General features: G+C 36.9%; 3 protein-coding genes across 5 annotated transcripts; 2 read left to right on the top strand and 1 right to left on the bottom strand.

Annotated features, from left to right (window-relative positions):
* The first annotated feature begins 34 nt into the window (after positions 1 to 34).
* On the top strand, positions 35 to 4,751 carry LOC137958918 (isoamylase 2, chloroplastic). 3 transcript variants are annotated; one of them, XR_011114019.1, is made up of 2 exons: positions 35 to 231; positions 4,364 to 4,751. XR_011114019.1 is itself a non-coding variant. In XM_068806127.1 (2 exons), the coding sequence occupies exon 2, from the start codon at positions 1,331 to 1,333 to the stop codon at positions 3,983 to 3,985; it is 2,655 nt and encodes an 884-aa protein (XP_068662228.1). In that variant the 5' UTR covers positions 35 to 231; positions 1,240 to 1,330; the 3' UTR covers positions 3,986 to 4,330. The 3 variants fall into 3 exon arrangements, 2 of the variants coding, with proteins under 2 accessions (XP_068662228.1, XP_068662227.1); XM_068806127.1 differs by lacking the exon at positions 4,364 to 4,751 and adding an exon at positions 1,240 to 4,330; XM_068806126.1 differs by lacking the exon at positions 4,364 to 4,751 and adding an exon at positions 1,012 to 4,330.
* Positions 4,752 to 5,519: 768 nt separating this feature from the next.
* Positions 5,520 to 8,253, bottom strand: LOC137958919 (protein PALE CRESS, chloroplastic). The gene is made up of 7 exons (XM_068806129.1): positions 8,135 to 8,253; positions 7,943 to 8,037; positions 7,222 to 7,416; positions 6,893 to 6,979; positions 6,729 to 6,779; positions 6,371 to 6,550; positions 5,520 to 6,040 (listed from the first exon to the last, which is right to left on the bottom strand). The coding sequence occupies exons 1-7, from the start codon at positions 8,247 to 8,249 to the stop codon at positions 5,807 to 5,809; spliced, it is 957 nt and encodes a 318-aa protein (XP_068662230.1). The 5' UTR covers positions 8,250 to 8,253; the 3' UTR covers positions 5,520 to 5,806.
* Positions 8,254 to 13,589: 5,336 nt separating this feature from the next.
* On the top strand, positions 13,590 to 20,002 carry LOC137959953 (uncharacterized protein At5g19025-like). The gene is made up of 2 exons (XM_068807384.1): positions 13,590 to 14,572; positions 19,403 to 20,002. The coding sequence occupies exons 1-2, from the start codon at positions 13,950 to 13,952 to the stop codon at positions 19,443 to 19,445; spliced, it is 666 nt and encodes a 221-aa protein (XP_068663485.1). The 5' UTR covers positions 13,590 to 13,949; the 3' UTR covers positions 19,446 to 20,002.
* Positions 20,003 to 20,314: the final 312 nt, after the last annotated feature.

Below are 20,314 nucleotides of genomic sequence, written 5' to 3'. Positions count from 1 at the left end.
CAATTTCATTTAACCGTCAAAGTGCACTGACAGCTCTACTCTGCTTGCGAATCAAGCTCTATCTTCTCGCTGTTTCGTCATTTGTGGCTGATCCGGGGAGAGATGTGGGATGCTTCTTGTTGCGCATCTTGTACCTGTGGTATTGCCTCTTCTGTGGCATCTGGAATTTCGAGGCGCTTTGCTCGGATCGCATGCTGTGGTCTTTTTGGTCTCTCATGGAGAAACTCCCATGTAATATCCGCTCGCTGAAATACCAATTTTCATATAATCACTAGGGATTGCTTTCATTTATTGAATTAGATGTGAATTTATCAACTTGATTGATTTGAGTGAAACTTCTCTGTTTTTCTCTCTTTGTATATATATATATATATATATATATATATTGATTTTTTTCTTTGTTTTCTTTCATTTATGAAATCAAGGAAACTTGTCTGCCTCTATTGCAGAAGACTTGACATGGATTAAGCCCTGTTCAGTCCTAATTTGGCCTTAGAAACAACTCTTTGTTATAATTTGCTCTCATCCTCTTACTATGATGATTTAGTTCGGTTGAACATAGCTATTTTTACTTTTACTTCTCTGTTATGAATATTCGCACTCTGGATCTGCTTCTTCTAGTTTCTGTCTTTTTCTTTTTTCAACGGGCTTATGTTATGGTCCGAAATTCTAACTTGATTTTTTTGCTGCTTTCCGTATTATGGCATTCATTGGTGCTCGTCTTATGGATTAGTTCAATGTTTTTTTTTAGTAAATTTTATATCATTTTTTTCTAGGTTTCGATTTTTTTGGCTTGTGGTATATTTACTGTTCTGGTAGTGGGTTACTTTATTGCATGATCTGTTGTAACCATGTGATGATCACCGTTTTCTTGTGTGCTTGGGGTGAATTGTTTTTTTATAAGTGATTGAGAGCCTTCGTGGTTGTTTGCTTGCATTAACTGCCCACTTAATTGCATCTCCTCTGAATTTGCTAATTGACCGGGTGAGGGTTTGTTTCTCTTTCGTGTAGTTCGGTTGGTGCAATTTTTTCTGGTTTCTACATGGCATAGATGATGACGAGATGAAAGAAATGATGTTTGACAAAGATCTCATGCGGAGATAATGGAAATTTTTTCTTTTTTAGAACTTAGACCTTGTTTTAAGCATTTTGATGAGATTTTCTTTTGATATTAGAGAAGGAAAATGATCCTGCAGCTGACAGCCTTCACATCTGTAATTTTGTTTCCTGTGCTCAAAGGTACCTGTTCAGTTAATTGATTCTCCTTAAACCCGTCAGAGAAAACAAACATCTGTAGAAAATCACCAACACGATTTGCCTGGTTATATTCATGGCAACTTCTATCCCCTTGTATCCGTCCCACGTTCGCTGTCCTATCATTGAGGATATCAGATTGCCAGCATTAATACAAGCTGTTCATAGGTTTAAAAGAGAGAAAGTTGCTGAGAGAACTCATATTTTTAGAGGAAGCAAACAGCACTTATTCTGCAATGCTCAGAAAATACGTGCTCTGAAAGGTTTTAGTGCATCACAAATTGGGTCATTTCTCTATTCTAGCAGTAAAGCAGAAGCAAACGAACAGGTCGATACAGCTGAAGATAAAGCAAATACATCTCCTTCTACTTATTCATTTAGGACAGAGACTGCTGGGCGGGTAAAGGTATCGGTGTGGACAATAAAAGATAAGTATGTTGTATTTGTTGAAGTATTATCCCTGTCAGGAGGAACCGATGACCAGAAGTTATCCCTATCAGAAGGGACTGATGACCAGAAGTTGGTACTTAACTGGAGCAAATGTAGATCGAGTTCTTCCGTTTCAATGAATCAAGACTTTATTAGTTCATCTCCTAGTGCTTCTGATTCCATTTTTACATTATTTGCCAAGAACTCATCTGGTGGACATGAAGCAGAGCTGGAATTTGATTCATATGAAGCACCTTTTTACCTGTCATTTCTTCTGTTGGTCTCATCAAAGAGTAACTCTTCAGAAGTGCGAACCCATAGAAGAGAAATTTTTTGTGTCCCTGTTGGTTTCGGTTCTGGATACCCTGCTCCCTCAGGTGTTTCCTTTCATAATGATGGATCTGTAAACTTTTCACTTTTCTCAAGGAACTCTGAAAGTGTCATTTTGTGCTTGTTCACAGACGATGTGGGAAGTGGCCCAGCTTTAGAAATTGAATTGGACCCATATATTAATCGAACAGGTGACATGTGGCATGTTTTTTTGAAAGACGTTGGCTCATATGTGAGCTATGGCTATAAGTGTAAGGGTAAAGGAGATAGTTTTGACTCACAGTATGTTCTTTTGGATCCTTATGCTAAAATTCTTGTATCTTTTTTCCCTAATAAAGGAGAATCAATATCTCTTACCAAGTGCCTTGGACGGTTGTGCAAGGAACCTTCTTTTGATTGGACAGGTGAAGTTAAGCCAAACCTACCACTGGAGAAACTGATGGTTTACAGATTAAATGTGGGCAAATTTACAGAGGATAAATCTAGTAAGTTGCCTAATGATGTTGCAGGTACCTTTCTTGGCATTATTCAGAAGCTTCAACATTTCAAAAGTCTAGGCATAAATGCAATCTTATTGGAGCCAATATTGCCCTTTGATGAAAAAAAGGGCCCCTATCTTCCATACCATTTCTTTTCACCTGTTAACTACTATGCTCCTATGTGTGATGGTCTATCGGCTATAAATTCCATGAAAGAGATGGTCAAAATACTGCATGCAAATGGCATAGAGGTTCTAATGGAGGTTGTTTTCACCCAAACTGCTGAAGGGATTGATGCTTCCTCTGAAGCAATATCATACCGAGGAATCGATTACTCATCTTATTATATTGTTGGTGGAGGTGTGGGCACAGAAAATGGTAATGCTTTGAACTGCAACTATCCCATTGTCCAGCGTATAATTTTGGACAGTCTTCACTACTGGGTCACAGAATTTCATATTGACGGATTTTGTTTTATGGATGCTTCATCTCTTTGTCATGGCTCAAATGGAGAGCATTTGTCTCGGCCACCTTTGGTTGAGGCAATTGCATTTGATCCGATACTTTCTAAGACTAAGATCATTGCTGACTGCTGGACCCAACTCGATATGTCTCATAAGGGAATCAAATTTCCCCACTGGAAAAGGTGGGCTGAAATGAATTCAAGATTTTGTCAGGATGTGAGAAACTTTTTGAGGGGTAAAGGTCTTCTCAGTAGCCTTGCTACCCGACTATGTGGAAGTGGTGACATCTTTTCACATGGAAGAGGCCCATCATTTTCTTTTAATTTCATTGCAAAAAATTTTGGACTTTCACTTGTTGACATGGTCAGCTTCAGTACTGATGAGCTTTCTCCAGAATTAAGTTGTAATTGCGGTGAAGAGGGTCCCACCAACAAAAGTATTGTCCTGGAGACACGGCTTAAACAGATAAGAAATTTTTTATTTATCTTATATATCTCACTTGGTGTCCCTGTTCTTAATATGGGTGACGAATGTGGTTATTCCACTAGTGGTTCCCCATCTTATACATCAAGAAAGCCTTTTGATTGGAGAGCTCTTAGAACTGGATTTGGGGTTCAAATAACAGAGTTTATTGCATTCATGAGTAAACTTAGAATGAGGAGAGATGATCTTTTTCAAAGTAGAAACTTCTTGAAGGAAGAAAATATAGACTGGCAAGCAAATGATCAATCTCAACCCCAATGGGAAGACCTGGACAGCAAATTCGTGGCCTTGACCCTTAAAGCTGAGAATGAAGATAAGGGTGGCCTCTTTATTGCTATCAATGCCAGTGACACTTTGCAAAATGTAATCCTTCCTGAAATACCAGAAGGAAATAGCTGGGTTCGCTTCATTGACACTGCTCTGTCTTTCCCAGGCTTTTTCTGTGAGGATGGTGTTCCTGTTATCAAAGAGAATACAGTCTTACCAACATATGGAGTAAAGGCTCACAGTTGTGCTCTGTTTGAAGAGCTCAGTGACAGTGCTTGACGACTGTCAGAGTTAAGGATTATGGATTGCGGCGGCATTTCTGTTATTTTTCAGCTTATATGTCTCTAAAATAAATATGTGGGATGTTGTCATAATTAGTATTGCATGAGGTTTGTAGAATGATCCATGTATTTTGTTTTATTTGTTGAAGGATATAAAAGTGATAGTGATCCATGTAATTTCAATTTGAGAACTCTGTCAGCACTTTTTTTTTTATTGGTGGCTATGGCTGCATCTTTTCTTGTTTGATGTTAACGGTATTGATTGAAACATTACTTTTTGGATGCTGCTTCATTTTGATGTTGGAGAATATTCTAAGGTATTCTGTATAACTTCAAATAGAGAAATAACTAGAATTTGATTATTTCCTTTTTACAGGGATAAATTCTTTTTCTCATACCCCTTCAAAAGAATGGTTTCAGACAAGTGCTGTTCTTCGTGTCAGTCTGGGAAATTTGTTGTTTTTCACAATATTTGCCCTCATATGATTGGTGTCAAGAACCAGAATGATAAACGAGATTCATGGCATCATGGTGGATGGATGGCAAACATTGTAGTTTGGGCTTTCCTAATTGTGCTGATGGTAAGCTCCAAGAAATAGCTCCTAGGGAATCCTTTGTTGGATTCTTTTGCCTTTACTAGTCAATAATCATTTTTTTTTTACCTGTTCTTTGCCTTTTGCCACACATGGTTACCAGTTTAGTAGAGTAGCTCAAAATCTGATAAACTCGAGTCAACATGAAGTGCACTGTATTCATCTCTTATGACCAATAATATTTTTGAGTCAATACAAAGTGCAGTGTTGATTTCTATTGATCGATATACTTCATAGTGGCTTTCTTAAGTTCGATATGCCAAGCAATGTCATGGCCATTACCAATTTCTATGCTCACGATTGGTCTTTTACTGGTAAAAAAAACTAATGCATTCCATATGCTGGTTTTCTAGATTTCTTTCTTAAGAAACATCACTTGTTATGTCAGCTTTAGTGTCACAAATATGAAAAATGTAGAAAAATGGTAGCCTTGATCTTGGCAAAGCTTTCAGATCTTTCCTACTGGGTGCTTCCTGTTTTGTGTCACAAATATGAAAATCCTAGTATCAGGATGTTAGGATTATCCAGTTGGTCAGATACCGGTTTCATGATTTCATACCATGTCTTGTGCATAAACAAGGTAGAGTCATGCACCTTGTTTATATCCACGTACATGGCAGCCTCTTACCAGCTTCTATAATATCTGTATACTGTGCATGCACGAAACGGTCCTCACAAGCACTCCATGGGAGACCGACTATACAGGTACCCTTATTCTTGGAATGCTCACTACAGTTCTCTCAGTTTCTGTACTCTGCTGTTCATGCAGGCTCATACACAACCCTCCCCTCACCATCTTCTTCTCCCAAATCAGGTAGTAAAACCCTACAGATATTAAAAATGTACTTCATATGCATGTCAAATTTTTGCATGATCTAATCGGATGAGTCCGTTTTATAACTCAATGATAACAACCCATATTCTAATTGGTATCAGGTATACTCTTCTGAACTTGCAAGCTCTGAATTGCAGATAAGAAAACACGAAAATTGCAAGCAAATTCAAATCAACTGGACCAAACCATCCGAAAACTTTCACCAGCAGATTGCAAATCCAATGCCAAACTTTCTGAAGATTAATTGTAGCACCTGTTGCAAGATGTTGCTGTGGCCTGTGAACGAACCACAAGATTGCTAGAATGACTTTAATCTTACTAGTCTTGGATCCATCATCCGCTGCATTTTAAGTATTGACTATCTTCAAGCATGCTTAGCAAGAAATAACAACTACCATTCTAACTCTAAGACCAAATCTAGCAGAGCCTCTACTTGCTTTATGGTCCTTTGCTTCTCCTGCTGCTTCAATCTAGCTGCAACAGACTCAGGATCAAGTCCCTCCACAGCCTGCTCCTCTCTTTGTTCGGCACGGATCTCTTTTAGCAATTCGTCTACTTCCCTGACAAAATCAACCCTCAGTAGAGTATCTTCATCCTCAGGTGGAAGTCTCATGCGACCTTGATGCTGCTCAGAAGTCCAATGGGACAAGAAATATTAATTACTTGCAGCTAACTTATAACTCTAAGGACTTGAAACAATTAGATGATTATTATTCTCTAAGGACCAAAAACTACTGAGTAGAGTTTCTTCTAATATGAAGTCTTGTTGTGTGATCTTCCGCTAGACACATACAAGCTAAGTTGTCATGGAATGTTTAGACGTTGGCTTGTTATTAACACTTATACACATTGTCAACACATTTTTTTTGTTGTTTTATCCTTTTTTTCTGGCCATTCTCTCATGCTACTGATGTTCTTCTTGTTCAAAAGTGTGCGCTTTAGAAAGAAAGATTACCGAATCAACATCGATGCCTACTGGAACGATTATACTCATGGGATCCTCTTTTGGGAATATTTCTATCATGGATTTCCGACAATTCTTCAGCCATACTCCATCATCAATTCCATCATGCAGGTTCAAAAGATCATTGAGCAATCTCATAGCCGGAGAAGCCTCCCTCTTCAAAATCTCTGTCTACAAAGAAAAATTGTAGATCATGAATCCAACACGTCCATTTTACTAATATGCTGAATCAGACATACTTCGTATATGTATTTTCTCACAGATGAGCATCAGAACCCATTCAATAGAGTGATAGAAAGTAAAATAATGTAAAAATAGGTTATTAGTTCACAGGGAAGAGAGAACATACCTCTACCCTCCGATATAAGAGATCAAGACTTCTGATGGCATCCTTTTCTTCCTGGAGTTATAATCAAGCATAAAAAAGCAGCCAAACCAACTGCTAAAAATATTCTATGACTACCAAGGAAACTGAAATAAATGGCAATGAAAAGCAAGTAGTATCAGACATACATCACGCCTAGCAAGATCAAGGCGATTCCAGATGACCATTAACACAAGTTCATTAATTTCACCTCTGTCAGCTGCCTCCTCGATTTTCTGCATTAAACGATCAAAAGAGAAAAAGCCAATGAAGAATCCATTAAAGAATCCATTGAAGAATCCAGGAAGGAGCAAATGCCAATGAAGAATCCAAAACAAATTTTACCTACACTTACAGAGGACCACAGGATGTTAAGTTGAACAACTAAGTAATCTACCTGTCCATAGCCTCATCATGGAACCAGCAAATAACATCACAAGATATCTGAGGAATTATTTGGTATACTAATGGAGATTACCTCTTCTACTTCTTCAGCAGCTTTAATAAAGCTGGAGACCAATTTTCTTGCATTTCTGACTTCTTCCTCAGGGTAACCCTTTAGCCGCATACCAATTTCACGGTACTCAGCCACCTTTCTACTTTCTTCTTCATCCTCTTCTAGACGACGCCGATGCAACTCTTTTGTTTTCTCCCGCCGACGTGCTTGCCATTCCTAACCTAGAGAAAGTAAGTATCAATTTCCAAAGGAGAATAATCTTGAAAACATGGAAAAGTATTAGAAATCCATTCTACTAGGCGCATTTAACAGAACTGCAATAGAAATCCATTCTACTTGGCGCAATTGTCACCGGAAGACTGCAACTCTCATGACCTGCTGTTCTCAATCACCTTTATAACTGACATTACTCACTAATCAGAAGGTCAGTTTTGAAGCAAAAACTTATACTAATTGGTAGACCTGGATCCTTATGTTCCCTGCAAAGGTCTTTTTGAAGTTTAACTCAAATATGTAAAATAGGTGACTTGCAAGTAACTATTTTGAGGTACTGAAAGAGTCGCCTTCGTATTCACATCATCCGAATGGCCCAAAAATTCCACGACATCATTCCCCATCCCCCCTACCCCTTATGTACATATCAGAAACGAACCGTAGATTGGAAGAGTAAAGAAGTTACAGAACACCAGCAGCACATCATTCACAGTGTCAATCTCTATTGTCAAGAATAGAAAGAACGTACCTCGTCCCAGACCTCCTTGGGAAGGCCGAAGTCGGGGTCGTACTCTTCAGGAATCCCGTACTCATCGTACTCTTTTTTCTTGACGCTTCTCACAACTGCAATGAGGATATAGGGTACAGACATTTCAAACCGCAATCGCCGGCGAATAGTGTATTTCATGTGAAATGGAGAAGTGGTCACTCGACTTCTCACCTGAAATTGATTGAAAAATTGTTTGAGAAGAGCTACAAAAGAAGGAAATTCTCGACGGGGCCGCAGGACGTAGCGGCGGAGGGCCGAGTAGCGGCGGACAAATCTTCGCTTCCATGAAAAGATAGAATGGAAGTCGCGGGGCGCCGAGCAAAATGACTTACCCGACACACATAAAAAGGTACTCTATTACTCCATAGGTAAAAGGGTGCGTAAATGAGTAAATATTTTGCATTTTTATCCCCAGTTTAAAAGGGAGAGAAGTAGAAGAGGAAGTATAAGAAATAGTTATTTTATTTCACATGTTGTGATAATTTTAATATGATTGAAATATGCCAAAAACGGGGAGAGCATAAGATGAAGAATTGACATATGTGAAAAAAATTTAGCCAATGAAGGTTAAAGACCATGATTGAAGACCAAGATTTTTTTCATTACAAGTTGAAATTATATATTCCAGGGGGAGTGTTAAAAAAACAAGTATGAAAGAGTCTTATGTGGCTCTCACAACAAGAAGTCTCACAAGTGATAGAATTAATACAGTGGTGTCTAAGAAGAGTCTCACGGGAAAAAGTCTCATATAAGAGTTTTATTTGAAAATGTTTTAGTTATTTAGTTGTTTAATTACTCTAAAACATATATTTTAGTGTTTAACTTTAGGAATAATTGGGATAAAAGTAATTTATTTGTAATTTTATTCTACTTGTTTCCTCTATTATAAATTTGAGGTTCATTGTACTCAAATTGCAACAAGTTAGTAAAATATTTTTTTTTTTCTAGAAATTCAGCAGAAAATACCACTCCGAGAGAGATAAATGGTTCCGATTATAAAAATGAATTGGAAATTTTGCTTAGAAAATATGTTATTAGCTTAATTAGGTATAAAGAAAAATATGATACCCAAAAGCATGAAATTGTCACACTCAAAAGTGAGTTGGCTGCCTTGAAAGAAGCAACTAAAAGCCTCAAGGGAACAAGGTGTGATAGATAAACTATCTTGTTATAGGTTAGAATTTGAAAAGAAATGTATTAACTTTGAACAAAAACTCAAAATCTTATATTCTGACAAGAACACACCTAAGATGATATATGGGAGAAAAAAGAAGAAACGAGAAAATTTTTTCTCTCCCATACATCATATTTGATGCCACTATAGCAATAAATTGAGTCACTATGCCCACATTTATAAGATCGAGAATGCAAATGAGATCAAACAAGATTGAGTGCCAAAATCAACCAAGAATATTGTGTCAAGCTAAAAATCTATAGGCAAACAAATTTGGATGCCCAAGGAAATTTGAGAAAATGGTTTCCCAAAGGAACCCAACTTAATTGAGACCTCTACGAGATGATATTTTCTTTTTAAAGGTTTGTCTCTAAACCAAAGCAACAAAGAATATATGGATTTTGGATAATGGGTGTTCACGACACATGATTGGTGATAAGAAGAAATTTGTAGAGCTCATATTGAAATATGGAGATCATGTCACTTTTGGAGACAATAGTAAAGGTGCCATCAAAGTAATTGGAAATATAGATACCCCTATCTCTTTCATATTAGATGACTAAAGAAGGGTTGATGCATGATATTGGAAGACATCTTGAAGTGGCATCAATGTAAATACCTCTCCCTCGTCAAAGAGATGGCAAAGAAAGTAATTAAAAGGTCTTCTCATAAGGATGACACACGGGTGTAATTAAGGAAGATGATGTATGTCTACTTATGTCTTTTTTTTTTCAAAGCTTGTAGCCCTAAAGACATTGTAGTCATTGTGAACATCCTTACACAACTATAAATAGAGGATCAAGGTGTGGGGTAGATCGTTAAGTCTCTCTCAAATTCATCCCTAGCTTTCTTTCTTCTCCCAAGTTGTCTCTCTCCATCTGTTTAGCCGTCTCTTTCCTCTATCTCTCTTCTTCATTCTTCCTCTTCCTTTCTCCTTCTCTTCTTTTTCCTCTCCTCTCTCACCACCTTGGTCAAGGATCTTGTCATGGGATCTTAAATCCAACACATGATTTACTAAGCATTAGTAAATTTTGCAATAAGGGTAATGTATTTTGATTTGAAAAGGACAAATGCATAGTAAAGAATGAAAATGATTAAATTCTTGTAAAGGGTCATAGAAGTAAAAATCTTTATGTTCTAAGCATAATTGATTTATCCTCTACTACTAAAATATATTTGGTTGCAAACCTAGACGAATCTTGGTTGAGGCACAAGAGGTTAGGACATATGGGAATAGATTCATTGAAAAAATTAGCAAAGATTCTAATGAGAGAACTACCAAACCAAAAATTTGCAAGGGAAACTCCTATGATGCTTGTTGTTGAATTTTAGAAAAGAGAAAAACTTCACTAACTTGATGTAATTTGAGTACATGAACCTCTATTTATAATAGAGGAAACAAGTAGAGTCCAATTATAATTAAACTACCTTTATCCCAGTTACAGTCAAAGTTAAACACTAAAAGATAAGTCATAGAATAACTGAACATAAACAAAAGATTACCATAACTACAACGCCTTGTGGAATTTAGGATTCCATGGTGGAAGACCTCAATCAAGGCAGTGGAGAAAGAGAGGAGAAAGAAGAAGAGAAAGAAAGGGAGAAGAGAGGAGAAGAGAGGAGAAAGAGAGGGATGGCTAGTTACCAAATCTAAATACCCCATTGTACACCCAACTCTTATTCATTTTCATTTAACTCATATCAACAAAATATCGCTACAACAACAATATCTAAATAGAGGACAAATATGAGATATATCATCAATTTCCATCCATATCCAACTTCTTGTTCTCTTGAATCTATGCCACCACCTCACACATTCAAGACTCGTCATTGTTACAATTTAAGATAGTTACCAAAATTTTGGCAACATGTCTTCACACCCGTTATGCTATACTTGTATAATCTATAGATTTGTACACACAAAACTTTGTCACCAACACACATTGCACATATCATGTCTTTAAATAATGTAGAATAACTGAGAGGACTTTCATAAATGTACAACTAAAATTCACTAACAACTAAATTAAATCTTAACATCAACAACATTAAACAACATTATGAGTCTTGAACTAGCTTACAAGACAATTCAAGAGCTTAGACCAATAAATTTCATAGTTCTTACTTGACTATTTTGTGCATGCAAACAATGTACGACATTGGAAGGTACATTACAAACACTTGAACTAGCTACATTCCCTCCAAGCAATACAATAGAATATGGACAAGTACACATTAAGTCAATTATATCACTATTATGTCCACTATGACCCTTGCGATATCGATTTAGCAAGACTAGGGTTGAGATTGACTTACTCTATAACTCGTAACCATGCAATGTATTTTTTTCCCATTTACTAATCGCTAATGGCAAAGCTTAGTCCATCCTTTTTATTATTATGATCAATTAGTGTAAATGTATTTCAAGTCTTTATTATAATTAATATTATTTTTAAATTTTGATTATGATGTTGAATCCAATTACCATTGTTCATCAATTAATGTTCATGAGCATGTCTTTAATTATTATATTATCTTTAAGTTATGTTAATAAGTGTGTATTATTTTTTCTTATGTTAATAAGAGTGTATTATTTTTGTTCTATTTTTTGTTTATAAGCCCCTTATATATGATATGCTTATATAATATTCATGTTATAGAGTATTAATTATTATTAATGTACAAATCGATGATGCATGGTTTCCTAATGTCTCTCTCATTTTGTATCCCCACCTGAATTCAAATGCATATCACACATTAATCACATACATGTAAAGATAAAAAGGCTCATGTGACAGTCTCATCGTACTCTAGCTATCTCCGATAGAGAAACTCCTCACCACATGGAAACAATTTCATAGAACTCCAATTATATAATAATTAAATAAACCCATTCAACATTTAACACATAAACCAAAAAAATAAGTAAATCATATAACGGTCCCATCCTCGATGGCTCTGATGGAAAAACTTCTCACCACATGGATATTATTCATAGCACTCCAATAATAATGCAAAATAAAAATACTAGAATAAATAAATAAATAAAGAAAATAAATTAGAACAAATAAATCAAGTCAAACTAGAAGAAGTCAGATTTAGTATGACTCAAACAAGCCAAAGGTTTATGCTCGCCAAGGGAATCATGTATTTACTTGTCAGTTCTAGCCTTCCCTTTCTTTGTGTTTTTTTTACCCTTGTGGATTTGAAACCATCGTCTTGCCTGGCTCGTCCACTATATAAGGTTACCCTACTTTGATTAACAGTCTATTTGTACTAACAAGACTAGAACTAGAGCTTCTTGTTGTGCGAGTATTGACTCTTTTTTTTATGATAACATAACTTAATTGATCTAACAATTGAAATTCTAGCATTTCAAATATATTTCCTTCAAGACACAAAAAATTCAAAGGACTAAAGCATTGAATCAACACAAACTACTCAAAGACTTCAAGCTCCATGGAATGGTAAAACATTCTTGAAGAAGCACCCTCAGAAGAGAAGAAAAATTGAAGACTAAAGCTTAAGAATTATTAAGAAATGACAAAACTCAGTCTATGTAAGAGGACAACCTAATTCTTCCAAAAACATGAGGTACGATACAAATTTTGGAGCTTTAGGACATACTTTGTATTCAAACATGTTTTTTATAAATGCATACACACATTTCATACATATTAGAATCACTTAGGATCATACATTCACATGCTTTAAAAATTTATATAGTGAATTGGCACTGGAATGATTGATTAACATCTACAAGACCAATCGGAATTGCACATACAAAAAATATAAAACATTATCGATCAACTAAGATCGATTATCAATCATCCAAAATATGGCCAAACTTTGCTATAAAGCATGATTGATCTCATTTGATCTCCTTGCATACACTTTAGTCGAATTCCTACATTGTCCATTGTGCATCAAAGGTTGGAAACTTGAAACTCTCAAAGACAATTACAAGGGTGCAAGTTTTTACCGTTCTTGTACTTTTTCATTTTTTGATAGGTTTTTTAGAACTTTGATAAATCTAGATTGAAAGGAGGTTAAATTATAATTATGTATTTAAGTATATATATAGCTCGAAGGAAAGCCAAAATCTCTTTCTTTGTAATTCAAGCTAAGTTTGTACATTGTTAAGACCTAAACAAGATATTTTAGGTTATTTTTATAGAGTAATTTAGTGGGTTTATGGAAAGCAAAATTAGATTTTTTCCACAGTGATCACCTGTATAAGGAAGCGATGATTCTTAGTCAGGAAATAGGCTTTTATGGGAGTGAGAGGTGATATATCTGAGGGTAAAAGGCAGGAGTCGTTTTTATTTCTGCAGCCATTGACGTACTCTATTGCTTTATTTCTGCTGTGACAGTCGGTTGGTCTGTTGCAAGAATTCGGTGGTCTCGTGGATCGTTTCTATCTTTCGTAAGGCTCACTCGTCAGCTTACTGCCTACAGGTTCCAGATTTTAGCTTAAAATGTATTGCCGTCTCCACCCCCGAGCACCAGGCACAATCCCTGTTCTTTTCATAAGTTCCTGTATAAAATGTGAATTACTATCGTTATGCACCACATTTATAACGGTAACTACGGAGTCCTGCGGCTGCGGTGGAGTGCAGCTCTCCTCTGGCTCTCGCACCCCATGAGTCGCGGTCTTCACGGATTGACGGCAGAGCGCAGCCTGCCCTCTGTTTGCCCATTTTTCTTCCTCCGGGGATTCCTTTTGTCATCTTCTGCTGCTGCTGTTGCTTCTAAAACCAGGGACTGAAGAGCAAATCAAATGAAAAGTCCTGAACTCACGCGCTATATATGATGCTATTCTGGCTCTTCCTCTCCTTCCTCGCCATGTCCCCTCCTTCTTCCTCTCCCTCGCTTAAACCCAAGAGATCCTCTTCCAATTCTAACCCTAACCCTAATTCTCTTCTCCTCTGTAAACATTCCTCCTCTGCTACAATCGACCTCCTCATCTTCGTCTTAGTCCTCTTTTCTTCTCTCTTCCTAATTGCCTCCTCTTTGTCCTACCTCTTTCATTCCCTCTGTCTCCTCCTCCCGCCTTCTCTCTCAATCTCCCCGCTTCCACTTTCTATTTCCTTTCTTACTTTCTTTGCCGCCTCTTTCTTTATCTTCCATCGCGGGGGCTTCCGATCGAGGAAATGCGGCAAGCCTAAATGCATGGGCCTCAAGAAGGCTATGGAATTCGACATTCAGCTGCAGACGGAGGACTGTTTGAGATCTGCTACCGCGAAGGAGATTGACGATTTACCCTGGAAGGGCGGGGCTGAGGGCAATCCCGACTACGAGTGTTTGAGATCGGAGCTCAGGAAGATGGCTCCGCCCAATGGGAGGGCGGTCTTGTTGTTCAGGTCCAGATGTGGCTGCCCAGTCGCCAAGTTGGAGGCATGGGGGCCCAAGAGAGGGAGGCGGCATAAGAAGTGAGTAAACCATTTCCTTTCGTAGCTTAGAACTGAATTTTTTGCATAGCTTCATCAAGAGTATATGCATGCAAATGGAAATTCTAATTTATTGCTCTTTCTTTTTAGAAAGTAATCTTTCTCCAACTTGCTGTTTTTTTGTTTTTTTTTGTTTTACCTTTCCTGATTATGTTATTGAGTCGGGAATCATTTTTGTGGAGCTATCGCTATAGTTCAGCCTTTTTTTTATACTATGGTAGTGAGGTTATTTCGTTTTTGGTTTATATTTTTATAAAGAGACTTCTGCATCTGCCTTTTTGATCGTCGAAGGTGGTAGCTACTGCAAAGGATCGGATATTTTTCTTTCTGTTACAGTTCGTCTGCTAACTTAATCTCAGGATTTTCTGAAAGCAATCTGCAATACTGCAGGGAATGTGAATATTACACCTCAGAGGAACATAGTATTCTGAACATTAGGACGAAGAATTTGACATTAAAATAAATCAAATTCTTACTCATGCACTTCAATTTTCGCTTTTTGTCTCTCTCTTTTTGTTTAACCCACGGGATGTGTTGTACATGGTGATTGAAAAGAATTGTGGTTATGACTTATGATCGTAATTCCCATCTTGTACTCATCACTATCATGAAAATGTTACCAAAAGTTCAATCATCGTCATTCCCATCATGTCCCCGTGACTATCATGAAAATATTACAAAATTTCAGGCTCTTCTGAGGTGGAAGAGGCTTGTGTAATTTTTGTTTTCTTTCATCTCTCCTTACTGTTCTTTCTTGATGCACAAAATATCCAATATATCCTCAATTTTTGTGGATTGATTCTTTGTTATAGCTGCGGGGAAAGAGGTTATGGGGAAGGTGAGGTCCAATTTTAGTGCAAAAACTATGATAAAGTTATGAAGCAGAATTGAAGTGCATCATTTTTTCATGTAAAGAGTTTGTTAATTAGTAATGTTATTCACTGGGAACAGTTATGCTGTGGAAACAATGATATTTGTGTTATGGTCCTGGGGTTAAGTACCTATGCCTTCCGCTCCTAACAGGCCAGTCTTTTGGGCAGTATTGGCTAGGTGCTTAACATTTGGTATCAGAGCCAGGTCCCACGTCGTGAGTTCGAGTCTTGGGGCACGCAAAGGCACAAACCGGTCTTTTGGGTAGTATTGGCTAGGTGCTAAACAATTTGATACCTTTTGTGTATGTGAATGAGAATAACTCCTATGTAGCAATGGTGTTTAAGTAGTTGTTTTGGCCTATTGTGCCTATGTCTCTGTTTTCATCTGAGGAATGCCCAAGTGATTTTGATCTTTTTCAGTTCATGATGTAGACTTTAGTCTTTTGTTGAGGCCTGTGTGTGAATATGTAAATATGTATTTTTGTCTCAGTTTCCCATCTGAGGAATGCAAGTGATTTTGGTCTTTGTCAGATCATGATGTAGACTTTATCTTTTGTTGAGGGTTATGCTAGGATATGTAAATATGCATTTTTTGGATGACAAAGATCATCGAGTATTTGGATTGGAGTTGAAGAAGTTGTTTTCATTTAATTGTAGAGGATCTCATTCTCATGCATTGATTTAGGTTCAGATAATGAAATCTGTCTTTTTTTATTTGGCTGAAACAACAAAAAGGAGCTCTTCATGTGGAATCAAACTGGTAATGTTTAACATATTGGATACCCAAAAACTCCTACATGAGGCAGTGGATATGCAGTTCAGGATCGAGTATTAGCCTATATCGGCTAATATTTTCTCTACTGAATGCTTCAAAATCTGATTTAATTCTATGTTTTGATGTATATTGGCAATACAGAAAACGAACACCTCAAAATCTGATGTAAAGCAGCTGTCTGATATATGTTAGCAATACACAGAACTCCTCAAAATCTGATGTGATTCAGCTGTACCATATATTGAAAATGGAGACTGCCACATTCCAAACTTCTCCTACTACTGGTTAAGCTCCAACTCTTTACTTAATGTGCAGGAAGCGAGGGAGGGAGGGATCCAGCTGTTCTGGTATTTATTGGCAATACAGAAAACCTGAATGCCTCAAAATCTTATGCAGCTTAGCTGTCTAATATATATTAGCAGTACAGAATACCATGGTCAGAATTTCTGTACTACTGTTTGAGCTTCAACTCCATATTTAGCATAAAAATGGAGTGAGGGAGGGATCAATATAACTCTCTGATCTATATTGGCCATACAGAAGCCAGAACACCTTAATTTTGATGTTATTCAGCTGTCTGGAATATATAGCCAATGCAGAAAATCTCTACAACTGTTTGAGCTTCAACTCCATATTTAATGTGCAGTGAGAGAGGGAGGAATCCAGCAGTCTGATATATAGATTGGCAATATGGAAAAACAGATATCAAAATCTGATGCAACTTCAGCTGTCTGCAATATATTGGAAATACTGAAAATCATGGGCTGATCTTCTCTACTACCATGCTTCAACTCCATATTTAATGTGCTAGGAAGGAAGGAGGGATAAATTTTGAACATACATGTAACCTCTGTATATATCAGAAATAATGAATTAGATATAACCTCCGTTTATGTGAGAAGTTTTGAGTTAGATATAACCTTTGTACATGTGAGAAATTTTGAGATGGATTTTCCTAGAGAGGGGTGCATTTAAAATAGAAACTAGGGTCAATTTCCAAATTGAATTAAAATTTTCTTTCCCTGTTATAAATAAATAAAAAAAGAAGTTTGTCAAAGGCATTCTGAGTCCAGTCAATGGCATCAAGGCTTATTTCTGATTATGCCATCTGGAACACTTTGGTTGTTGACATTGGTCCTCATCAACCTGAAGCAGCTGCTTTGTGCATTATAATTTTGTTCACACATAGGTTTACTGTCTCATGTCATAGTTGTTGGATTTTTGGGAAGTATAAGCACCTCCTGGTATGTTTTCTAAGCTGGTTGGTACAATGTGGAGCTCTGGTCCAGCTGCTGCAGCACTTGAAGTTATCTGTTGCATTTTTTTAGGGATTCCGTGCATCTAATTCATAGGTACCTTAGAAGGTTACCAACTCAGGCTTGCTATGTCCATCCTGCTGTTTGATGTGAAAGTTGTTGACGTATAATTCAGTCCTTGTGAAACAAACTTACAAAAAAAACTTTGATTGATTGATTGATTGATTTGAGTAGACCATTCAGCTTTACAAGGAAAGGCTTTTGTAACAAACTCTAAACTTACTCCCTCGCTTCCATCCTTGTCCTCAAGTTACTGGTTTTGGAATGCAAGAGTTTTGTAGGAATTCAGGTCTTGGCTGAATAGCAGTAGCATCACTGCAGTTCTTCTCCCTCTAATGTTTTTCTTTTCCTGATCCTCAACTTGGTCTTTTTTCACCCTCTTTTATAGGGTTTTTGTTTTGGGTCGGGTTGGACCTACTCGTGCTGTTTTCCAGCTTTTGGCATTGAGCGGACCAATGACAAAACTTCTGTATGATTCTTTGGTTCCGGGCTTTTTCCAAATTCCAATAGATTTGTGGACTTTTAGTTTTGGACCATCTCTTTCTTTTAGATGATCAAAATACCCTTCTACATAATAATATAAAAAATAGCCTTCATATGTTCAATTTCTTCACTTCTGTACAGTTATGGGAAAAATACCCTTTGTATGATCTGATAACAGCGTTTCTGAAAATTTGGTCAAAATTAACCAAAAGGCTGTTTTATGTCACAAAGTATAGGAGATGTCCCTCATATGTTTAATTTTTCTAGAAGTATGCACTATTCTGAGATGAAGGTACATTTTACAGCCTGACCATAATATTCTTCCGATTTTTACTTGAAGTTACTAAAATACCCATCATATGATAAAATTATCAAAATACCCTTGAGCATAGAAATTTCTTTGTCAACATCCATAAACTAGACCAGAACGTATCACCTCAGGGTATTGTATGTTACTATCAATTCCATAAACTTTTGCATCTGTTGACATTTGACTGTTTAAATAATTGATGGGTCATGATTTCACTGCAAGTAATATCAACCAATTAGTTGGTAGATCAGCATTTGCAATTCAGCTAGTGACATTTATATTTGTTCTTTCCAATCGCCCAACTGCTTGAAGTGACTCTGGAGTTGCCTCCTCACTCTGAATGACTGTCCAGGATTGCACTTCTACAAACCCTCTCAAGGGTTGATCCTGCTGAACCATACGAATAGAGTAGTTTGTGCATCTCTTAAGGATTGGTGGCATCTATACAGCTGTATGTTTTTTTAACTCAGAGAATGATTCTAGATCAGTTAATGACCAGATCCATGGAAACTTAACACTCTTTTTTCGATAACTCTTTTACGTTTTTTTGCATGGAAATAGTTTTTCTGGTGAATGCATCATTTATACGAGAGATTTCTTCTATTTGTTTTGATTTGTTTGAGATAGTCTCTGTTGATACTAAAGGAGATGAAATAACTTCAGGGTTCTGTTATTTGTCCTGTTACTGGCATTTGGTAAAGAATAAGTCTTTTTTTTTTTTTTTTTATCTTAAGTTTGTTTTGTTGTCTTTATGTTTTTATGGTATAACATTTATACTGATCAGATGTTATATTTGTGCACGTCTTTCAATGTTTTGAGTAGCTGATCATTTTTTTCTTTAATATCTTTACCCTGGTATTTAAAAAATTCTTGGTACTTGGAATCCTTTTACTATATATGTCTATCTTCTTTGTTGGTCTTAAAGATTTATGCGTTTCTTATTAACTTCAAAAGTTTATCTTGATGTCTTAAACCTATTTTCTATTGCATGAGTGTTTCTTCAAGATTACAGGAAACAAATGTCTAATGGAAGTTTTGACGGGTTGTTGATTGCAGGGCCATGGGTAGTTTAGCAATTGATGGAGGAGACCACCGGTGATGGACATTTAGCGAGGTTCAGTAGTTTGTTGGTCGTCCCATCTGCACAGTGATTTTCACAGGAAGATCCAGCGCCCTTCTGGACCATGATTTATGTAGGGTTCCATCTGAAGTAAAAAAGATTCAAAATAGAAAGAAAGGAACGATAATGTGCTCTAGTTAGACACTCTTTCTGATCTATGTGCGAGCACTGCAAAAGACAGGGAGTCTATATAAATAAATACATGAAAGGGGCAACACACGACATGATTACCACCAGCCCCAGAGAAGTGATCAACTGATTAGTGTTTCATACTAATGGTTTAGCACCTGATATTATTAAATAAGATTTACTGTATTTGACAGACTTGATCATCAGGCTCGTGCTCGCCTATCATGCCAGAAGTTTCCAGTGCAGGTTTCATGGCAGCGTTTGTAATCGCCCTTCGGTGATCACCCAATGAAATATTGCGGGAGGATCAGGCTTACCTTGTCGACAACGAAAGTGAACATGAGCTTGGAAGTCCTGATAGCTTGCTTCAATAACTTTTTTAGTAGAAACTTACGAGTGCTTTGTTCCCTCAATTGCCTTCGGTTGTTGTATCGGATTTTCAGGTGGGGAAGGCCCCCCCACCCTCCTACTTCTTACATCGACAGGGGAAGGCCCTCCACCCTCCTATAATGTGAAAATTTCATTTGGCAGACAGAAGGGCGGGGTACATAACTCGAATATTGAGAAAAGAATCTAAAAAATGGATTGGCTAAGCTATCCTAAACCATTGAGGGTTATGAAAGAAGGTTGAAGAAACGGAAAGAGGCAAAATTTTATTATTTGTTTGAAAGATACATTGAAAAAAGTAATTTTTTATTACTTCTATCACATGAAAGTTT

Source organism: Aristolochia californica, unplaced genomic scaffold (assembly GCF_029961685.1).
Source record: "Aristolochia californica isolate CCGP_79_NKW_82.1479 unplaced genomic scaffold, dmAriCali1.0.hap1 SCAF_3, whole genome shotgun sequence".
NCBI lineage: Eukaryota > Viridiplantae > Streptophyta > Magnoliopsida > Piperales > Aristolochiaceae > Aristolochia > Aristolochia californica.
This window is presented reverse-complemented; position numbering and strand designations above follow the sequence as displayed.